This window comes from Bos javanicus, chromosome 23, assembly GCF_032452875.1.
Source record: "Bos javanicus breed banteng chromosome 23, ARS-OSU_banteng_1.0, whole genome shotgun sequence".
Taxonomy (NCBI): Eukaryota; Metazoa; Chordata; class Mammalia; order Artiodactyla; family Bovidae; genus Bos; species Bos javanicus.
Window position 1 is genome coordinate 28,640,848 of NC_083890.1, and position 10,171 is coordinate 28,651,018.

Sequence of the window (10,171 nt, forward strand, 5' to 3'; positions counted from 1 at the left end):
GGTTGGGATGCAAGGGAGGGACAGGACGGGACCAGGGGTGAGGGGGAGGGTCTGGGCAGGGGCGTCGGGGTCGCTCGTTCCCTGGGGTCCTGCCCCCAGGCTCCCGGGGGATCCCCTCGCCCCTCTCCGCAGAGTTCGTTCCCTCCCGACCCCGCACTCACCCGCCCGGGTCTCGGTCAGGACCAGGACCCCCGAGAGCAGCAGGAGGAGGGTTCGCGGCCCCATGACTCGCATCCTCTGGGTCTGGGAAGAAGCAGAATCCGGGCGGGTCAGTGGAGACTTTGTAATCGGGATCCGCCGAGACGCTGATTGGTTTTTCTAGAAACCGAACACCCAGTGGCAGTGAGAACTGGGGCGGCGTCACGAGTGTCCAAGCAGGAGGAGCCAAGGAGGAGGGCTCGACACAGGTTGTGACAGAGAAAGTGAAACTCTGGGAGACGGGGAATCCCCAACATGGAGCGTCCTAGCCCCAGACACCGCCCTTGACCCTGAGATCCGGACCGGCTCGCCCTTCAAGGACCTGGGATTTTGCCCTGATCCCTTCCCTCCTGCTAGGTCAGTCAGTTCAGTCGCTCAGTCGTGTCCGACTCTTTGCGACCCCGTGCTGCGAATCGCAGCACGCCAGGCCTCCCTGTCTATCACAAACTCTGGGAGTTCACTCAGACTCAAGTCCATCGAGTCAGTGATGCCATCCAGCCATCTCAGCCTCTGGCATCCCCTTCTTCTCCTGCCCCCAATCCCTCCCAACATCAGAGTCTTTTCCAATGAGTCAACTCTTTGCATGAGGTGGCCAAAGTACTGGAGTTTCAGCTTCAGCATCATTCCCTCCAAAGAAATCCCAGGGCTGATCTTCAGAATGGACTGGTTGGATCTCCTTGCAGTCCAAGGGACTCTCAAGAGTCTTCTCCAACACCACACTTCAAAAGCGTCAATTCTTTGGCGCTCAGCCTTCTTCACAGTCCAACTCTCACATCCATACATGACCACAGGAAAAACCATAGCCTTGACTAGACGGACCTTTGTTGGCAAAGTAATGTCTCTGCTTTTGAATATGCTATCTAGGTTGGTCATAACACTCCTTCCAAGGAGTAAGCGTCTTTTAATTTCATGGCTGCAGTCACCATCTGTAGTGATTTTGAGGCCCCAAAAAATAAAGTCTGACACTGTTTCCACTGTTTCCCCATCTATTTCCCATGAAGTGATGGGACAGGATGCCATGATCTTTGTTTTCTGAATGTTGTATGACCTAAGTCAAATCCCTTATGATTATACAGTGGAAGTGAGAAATAGATTTAAGGGCCTAGATCTGATAGATAGAGTGCCTGATGAACTATGGACTGAGGTTCGTGACATTGTACAGGAGACAGGGATCAAGACCATCCCCGTGGAAAAGAAATGCAGAAAAGCAAAATGGCTGTCTGGGGAGGCCTTACAAATAGCTGTGAAAAGAAGAGGAGCGAAAAGCAAAGGTAAAAAGGAAAAATATAAGCATCTGAATGCAGAGTTCCAAAGAATAGCAAGAAGAGATAAGAAAGCCTTCCTCAGCGATCAATGCAAAGAAATAGAGGAAAACAACAGAATGGGAAAGACTAGCGATCTCTTCAAGAAAATTAGAGATACTAAGGGAACATTTCATGCAAAGATGGGCTCGATAAAGGACAGAAATGGTATGGACCTAACAGAAGTAGAAGATATTAAGAAGAGGTGGCAAGAATACATAGAAGAACTGTACAAAAAAGATCTTCACGACCCAGTAATCAAAATGGTAGAGCCAGACATCCTGGAATGTGAAGTCAAGTGGGCCTTAGAAAGCATCACTACGAACAAAGCTAGTGGAGGTGATGGAATTCCAGTTGAGTTATTTCAAATCCTGTTAGGTAGGATCTTCAAACTACCATACAATTGCACTCATCTCACATGCTAGCAAAGTAATGCTCAAAATTCTCTAAACCAGGCTTCAACAGTGCGTGAACCGTGAACTTTCAGATGTTTAGTCTGGATTTAGTAAAGCTAGAGGAGCCAGAGATCAAATTACCATTATCCTCTGGATCATCAAAAAAGCAAGAGAGTTCCAGAAAAATATCTACTTCTGCTTTATTGACTACGTCAAAGCCTTTGACCATGTGGATTACAAAACCTGTGGAAAATTCTTAAAGAGATGGGAATACCAGACGGGCTGACCCGCCTCCTGAAAAAACTGTATGCAGGTCAAGAAGCAACAGCTAGAACCAGGACATGAAACAACAGACTGGTTCCAAATTGGGAAAGGAGTGGGTCAAGGCTTTTTATTGTCACCCTGCTTTTTAATTTATATGCAGAGTACATCATGCAAAATGGTGGGCTGGATGAAGCACAAGCTGGAATCAAGATTTCCAAGAGAAATTTCAATAACTCAGATATGCAGATGACACCACCCTTATGGCAGAAAGTGAAGAAGAACTAAAGTGCCTCTTGATGAAAGTGAAAGAGGAGAGTGAAAAAGTTGGCTTAAAGCTCAATATTCGGAAAACTAAGATCATGGCATCTGGTACCATCACGTCATGGCAAATAGATGGGGAAACAATGGAAACAGTGAAAGACTTTATTTTGGGGGGTTCCAAAATCACTGCAGATGATGACTGCCACCATGAAATTAAAAGATGCTTGCTTTTTGGAAGAAAATCTATGACCAACCCAGATAGCATATTGAAAAGAAACATTACTTTGCTAACAAAGGTCTGTCTAATCAAAGCTATGGTTTTTCTAATAGTCATGTATGGATGTGAGAGTTGGACTACAAAGAAAGCTGAGCGCTAAAGAATTGATGCTTTTGAAGTGTGGTGTTGAAGAAGACTCTTGAGAGTCCCTTGGACTGCAAAGAGAACAAATCAGTCAATCTTAAAGGAAATCAGTCCTGAATATTCATTGGAAGGACTGAAGCTGAAGCTCCAATACTTTGGCCACCTGATGTGAAGAACTGATTTATTAGAAAAGACCCTGGGCAAGATTGAAGGCAGGAGGAGAAGGGGATGAGGATGAGATGGTTGGAGGGCATCACCAACTCAGTGGACATAAGTTTGAGCAAGATTCAGGAGATGGTGATGGACAGGGAAGCCTGGCGTGCTGCAGTCCATGGGGTCACAAAGAGTTGGACATGACTGAGCGACTGAACTGAGTTCCCCTCATGCACTGAGAACTCTTTGTCTCACTTTCTCCCCGAATCCTAGCTCTGGGGCTGTTTGTGATTTTGATTAAAATATCTACACAATCTTACAAATTAGTGAGGACCCCAAGGATAGTATTATGTGGCCACTTCTATGCATATTTTCCATACTATGAATAATACACTTTTTGTTAGTTTGTTTAGAATAATATTAATAACCCATGCATTTAATATGAATGACTATTTCCCAAAATAAACAGGGTAGTGAGAAGCATAGAGCTTTTTACATTTTTTCCAAGTATCTTTCTTGTTTCTTTCACTAGAAGACCACTGGATTTTCAAATTTGCGTCTGCATTGAGTTCATTATTTTGATTGAAGTCTATGAAAGTGAAAAAGCCCACACATACGTAGGAGTAGCATTTTTTAATAATCTTTTCAGATAATTGTGGATGTTCATCTTGGATACAAAACTAAAACTGTACAAATTATAGTTTCTCAAAGGTTTTTTCCACAGTGGACCTGAAACAATATCATTGACTATTTTCTATTCTGTTACAGTAAAATCCATCAGCCTATTTTGCACATTGAGCATCTCTTGCAGTAATATAAGAATTTTACAAAGTAATACATTGTTTCACTAAATTATACAGATCTTTCTTTGTCATTCATTCTTTAAAGTAACAGTCATGTTCCATGAAAAAGAGGTTAGTTCAGTTCACAGAGTTTTCCCTTGGGCCATAGGACTTTGAAATGTAGTAGAAGTGTTCGATGTGTACTTTCCATGTCATCACAGAAGATACTTTTAAATGTGTATTTAAGAATGATGATTAGGAAACATAAACATTTTTATTTATTTTATTTAAAAAATATATTTTATTGAAGAATATTTGATTTATAATATTAAGTTCTGCTGTACAGCAAAGTGATTGACTTATACATTGTATATGTATATTCTTTTTCACATTTTTTCCATTTTGGTTTATTAAGGACAGATAAGAATTTTTAATGTGTCATTCTGGATGTTTTAAAGCAAACCTGATTATTAGTTTTCTTTTTTTCTACAAGAAAGTTTTGGTGAAAATAATTACTAGTTAAGTTTGCTACCATAGTCTCCATTACTGCTGTTATACATCAAAGCAAATGTCAACATAGTGAGAAGCCAAATAATATCCGAGAAAGCCAAAAGCTTTCACCTCAGGGATCTCATGAAACGATCTCAGTGACCCTTTCCACAGTTGAACAGACCACAGATCAACGGGTTCCACAGACCACACTCTGAGAACTCCTGTTCTGAATGAACCAGGGCATCTCCCATCTGATCCCCGCCTTTGCCTCCTCTTCATTTTGGAAAATGCTTTTACCTGAGCTGGACTCCGTGCCTCCCCAAACTTAACTGAGGGCCCTGCCCCTGGGCTCCTCTAGGAGAGAACTCACCCTCTAGAAAGTGATGCCAGAGAGTGTCATCAGTCTGGGAAGGGAGGTGGGGGGACAGGTATTTCCCCTTCGGAACTGGGAACAGTTTGTACCTAAAGGCGCCAGACATACTCATAACCTAGTTTGACTTTGTTACACACCAGCTTAATATGTATTCATATCCAAGACAGAAATCTGATAGTGTCTAAGAAAAATATTATTGGTGCTTTCATCTCACGTGGTCTAATGCACCTGAACTGAGGCCAACAAATCATGAAGAGCCGTCCATTCCAACAGAACATTCTGTGGTGAAAGAATTTTCTATGTCTGTGCTGTCCAGTTAAGTAGCCAGTAGCTACATGAGGCTATGTAGCACCTTAAAGTGTCTGTTGTGCTGAGCACTTTTATTTAATTTAAATAGCAATATGTGGCTACTAGCTAGCATATTGGTCAATGCATATCTAGAATGTTGTTAATTAACTCCTCTTTCCCCTAAAAGATACTATGTGACTCATAGGTTGATGCACATTAAAATAATCTTAATATTGAAGTCACAGATTTGTCTGTGCAGGTCTTAGATATAGCTTTAAAATACAACATGCTCTGAAAGTTTCTCTAATGTGTATTTTAACAGACAGCGTGTTCAGACATGGGCCAAACCATGGTTTATCACCTTAAGGTCTTAAGTGTTCAAAACTGCTCATCACTGGATATAATCTTTGAGCTCCTGGTGTTTTCCTTAACTTGGTAAACATAACGACACACAGAAGTCTTCATTTAGCTCAAGAGAAAGTGTTTATTAAACACAATAGATATCAAAACTTTGTGGGACTTGTAAATACTTGTAAAGTTGTGAAGCAAAAGATGCAATGTTAGAATCCACCACCTTACTACTTTTTACTTACAGTTCTTGCTATACTTTCACCCCAAATTCCATCAGTTCTGTTTCCCTTCACCCTTGGACTCCTCTCTCCTAGATAAGAATATACATGAAATTTTTACACTTGTGGAATGAAGAGTTTTATGACCCAAAGATTAAAAGCCATCAAAACATATAAATCTTTCCTATGTCAATCAGACACTCACAGGATACAAACATATGCCCCTACTCCAATGGAGACACATAAACACTTTTGGCAAACAGGTAACATGTCTCAATGTTCTTCAGCCAAAGACCACAAGAAGCAAATCTGTGGGCAATCAAGTTGGATTTATACTGGATACAGCGAGGGAGATTACACAGTATCAGGGACGATAGTGTCCTTGTAAGGTGCTAGAACATACACAGCCAGGAGTCCCTAAACTCTGAGCTTGGCCCGGTACCTCCCGTCAGATCAGTGCCAACATTAGGTTAGAAAAAAAGTGTACAATAAAAATACTGTGCTTAAAAAAAAAAAAAAATACTGTGCTTAAATCATCCTGAAACCATTCCTCCCACCCCTGATCCATGAACAACTGTCTTCCATGAAATCAGTTGCTGGTGCCAAAAAGTTGAGGACCGCTGATATAGAGGATGTGGGCTTTGATTTTGAGAAGCGTCTGTGCGAGACTGGCTCACTCTAGATTGGGTGTGGTCAGGAAGTGGGGGCAATTCTATGCCTGGGCACCTCAGTGAGCCTCTGCCATAGGGAGGGCAGACTAGAGCGAGGATACAGCTGTGACTGGGAGGAAGCAGTGGTCTCTAGATCAGCACAGGGAGAGGTTTGGTCCACGGTGAGGGGCACCGTGCTGCCTGGTTGGTCTGAGCTTGTACAGAATGCTGTCGTGTTCTTGTTTTGTCTCTCTGTGTCATGCACTCAGATGTCCTTGTCTGATGCTGATCTTCTGTGAGATGACTTATGTCCAACAGGAGAACAACACAGTCGCATGGTGAGCTCCAGCTCAGCTAGAGGATCAGAATGTACATCCTAGTGCATGAGCTGAGGGTGATCTGTCAAGTGTTTACAAATGTAAGGGATTTTCATGTAATTATTGAAAGCATTATTTACCAGCACACAAGAGAATTGAAAAGATACTCAAGCATATACAAAAATAAATAATTCATGTTCTTCCCCTCATTCCCCATTCACTCAAGTCCTCTACTCAGAAACAATTGCAGTTAAAATTTTTTCATTTTTCTTTCCAGAAAAGTATACTGTTCATTAATGAATACTGGTAGATCAGTAAAAGAGCTCAGGCCAGAGCCTGGGAGAAATTATTGTAAATTCACATATCTGATAAAGGACGTGTTTTAGAATATACATAGAAGTCTTCAACTCAACAAAATGAAAATAACTCTTCAAAAATAAAGTTTGAATAGACACCTCTTCTAGAAGATATAACAATGGAAATGTATATGAAAAGATGCTAAACATCTTATGTTGTTAGGAAATGTAAATTACAAAGACAGCCATGTGCATCACACCTGATGGCACATCTATAGTCCAAGAACTGGTGATGCCAAGGTTGGAGCAGCAGAAGGACATAGAGCAGCAGAAACCCTCACTCACTGGGGGAGGAATAGGAAGCAGCGCAGCCTTGAAAAATGAGAGTCAGCAGTTTCTAATGAAGCTACACAGAAACTCTCCATCCTGTCTACTGATCAATCTAGTATTTCTCGAATTCATTTGAAAACATATTTGCACAAACCTCTGCACACCAATGTGTATATCAGAGTGCCCCTTAAGTGTGAGCTGCACATAGTGACTTTCTTCTAAAGATCACAGGGTGAGGAGTGGGAAAGTAAAAATAGAAGTTCACACAGAAACCTAGGAAATGTACCTTAGCTACGTGATGAAGTGAACTTATCAGTAATATCCCAGTGGACAGTGTATACCCTTGGTGACTGGAGAATGTCACTCATCTCTGTGGTCCTCTTCCCCAAAACCCTTTGCCCCAGTCAAATGGAAAGATGTTCTACTATGTCTCTGAGCAGTACTCCCCAATACATCAAAGTCATCAAGAACAAGAGAAGTCGGTGTGACTGTCACATCCAGAAGAGAACAAAGGAGACTAAATTCAGACTTAATATGTGTCTTTCATAGGATCTTGGGTCAGGTTAAAGGAAAACTAATGAAGTCCAAATAAATTCTGGAGTTTAGTAACACTATTAATATTGGTCATCAGCTGTGAGGAATGTATGATGGTGGTATAAAATGTCGTCACAGAGTGTGGGATATATAGTAACTGTATACTGACTTTGCTACTTGTTTGTAAATCTCAAACTATACTAAAATGAAAACACATTTTAATATCAGCTAGAAATGAACAGGAAGTGGAAGAAGCAATTATTAACTTTTCAGGATGTTTTCATCAATGAGCTTCAGACAGGAGACTGGAGAGAAAAGATGGAAACCTGAGATACAGGCAGGGCTCCAGCGCTCTCCTCTCCTCTAATCCTTGCTGTACCCTCGAGCCTGACCCCAGAGCTGCTCAGAAAGCACCTTCACCCCCTCACTGGGCCAGGACAGCCACCTCTGTCTGACTCAGACGACAATGCATCCTCTGCCTTCCCTGAGCAGAACTGGAGAGGGAACAGCGGTCGTGACCCCGTGTGGCCACAGAGCTGATGACTGGACACCTGAGCTCCCCTTTGACCTCCTTACCAGAGACCTGCCCAGGCTCTCCTTAGGCTCCCAGCAATGGGTCAGTGCTATGCTCACAAGCTGGTGTCCATTCAGTGTCAAATTCAAAGCCTGAATTGTCACCCAAAATACACGCTGACATGGACATTTCTCTCCCCATTAAATAACCAAGGACTTTGGCCTCAGAGAGGATCAGATATCCAGGCTGTTATGCCAGGTCCAAAGTGGACCCCACAAACATACAGCATGTCCTCAAATCAAGGGATGGGACCTCGAAGCCCAAGAACTGTCACTTCATCTGACTACTGCCAGACTTATAGACTCTCCTTCTGGGGAATCAGCTCTGGAACCTCCATTCCTAGGATGCGGTAGAAGAGGGGAGGAAGAGGAAGGAGAGGAGATCCCAAAGTGCCTATAAAGGTGGGGAGGCTCCTGGAGAAGTGCAGAGAGGCAGGAAACACTGACATTATGGGATGGAGGCCAGGGGTGTGGAGGGGGAGGAAGTGGGGAGGAACCAGAGGGGAGCGTGTGGGGGAGGGTCACTGAGTGGACATGAACACGGGGAGGTGGGGTCTGTGTGGGGAGAGGCACAGGGACTTCTGGCCTGGGCGCTGGTAAAGGCTCTCTTTTCCACTGGGATGATAAACACACAGGTGTCAGCTCTATATTTTGGTGGTAAGCTATACTTATGTTTTTGGTATTTTTCTGAAATTTCATGTATCAGTTCAGTTCAATTCAGTTCAGTTGCTCAGTCATGTCCGACTCTTTGCAACCCCATGGACTGCAGCAAGCCAGGCCTCCCTGTCCATCACCAACTCCCGGAGTTTACTCAAACTCATATCCATTGGGGATTCCCTGGTGGCTCAGACTGTAAAGCTCTGCCCGCAATGCGGGTGACCAGGGTTCGATCCCCAGGTCGGAAAGATCCCCTGGAGAAGGAAATGGCAACCCACTCCAGTACTCTTGCCTAGAAAATTCCATGGATGGAGAAGCCTGGTGGGCTACAGTCCACGGGGTCGCAAAGAGTCAGATACGACTGAGAGACTTCACTTTCACTTTCTTTCATATCCACTGAGTCGGTGATGCCATCCAACTGTCTCATCCTCTGTTGTCCCCTTCTCTTCCCACCTTTAATCTTTCCGGGTCTTTTCAAATGAGTCAAATCTTTGCATCAGGTGGCCAAAATACTGGAGTTTCAGCTTCAGCATCAGTCCTTCCAACGAATATTCAGGACTGATTTCCTCTAGGATTCACTGGTTGGATCTCCTTGCTGTCCAAGGGACTCTCAAGATACTTCTCCAACACCACAGTTCAAAAGCATCAATTCTTCAGCGCTTAGCTTTCTTTATAGTCCAACTCTCACATCCATGCAGGTATGCTGTGACTCAAGTACAGGTGGAAGAAGGGAAAAGAGAAAAGGAGAGAGCACAGGAGATTAAAAGAATTCCTTTCTTCCAGAGAAATACCCCCACCTCAGTCCCCACTTCACACACCCCCATACACGATGCTGGGGGCGGCGGTGGGGCAGGGAGACTCAAGGAAGGGAGAGCTCATCCTCAGCTCACAGTCAGGGGTACTGGGACATTGTCCATTTATTTGCTAAAACAGCAGGGAGGGCTCTGTCAGAAAGACTGCCCCAACAGCTTGGGAAAAAGATCTGCCCAGCTGGTGGCCATGAAGGTGGTTCCTGGAGATCAAAGGACAGGACCTGGAGTGGAGCCTGGAGGCCACAAGGGTGACAAGGAGATCAGGCATGAGCCTGGGCCAGGGGTCCCCCTAACATTTTCCAGAGGCAGGAAAAGGACCTTCCGCCTCCCTAGACCTACACTTAAGGACACCAAGGGGGGTTCCCCTCCTCTCCAGGCATCACACACCTCCCACCCTTTGAAGCCTTGAAGAGTACTCTTCTGCCCTGAGTCCTAAGAGCCCAGGACCCCAGCCTCTTCATCTCCTTCGTGGAACATAACAGACAGAGACCTGATGTCTGAATCCCTGAGACCTGATCCCTCCCCTTTCAAATCTAACTCTGACTCCGATAATGACCCAGGGTTT

At 44.0% G+C, this 10,171-nt stretch overlaps 2 protein-coding genes across 2 annotated transcripts in view; both read right to left on the minus strand.

The window, feature by feature from the left end:
• Positions 1-282, minus strand: part of LOC133236944 (BOLA class I histocompatibility antigen, alpha chain BL3-7-like) — a 52,296-nt gene extending 52,014 nt beyond the window's left edge. The window contains exon 1 of the mRNA XM_061399246.1: positions 162-282. Within this exon, the coding sequence (XP_061255230.1) occupies positions 162-234 (73 nt within the window). The 5' untranslated portion in view covers positions 235-282. The remainder of the gene's footprint in view (positions 1-161) is intronic.
• LOC133236929 (BOLA class I histocompatibility antigen, alpha chain BL3-7-like) overlaps positions 1-10,171 on the minus strand; it is a 227,641-nt gene that overhangs the window by 84,060 nt on the left and 133,410 nt on the right. The window lies entirely within an intron of this gene.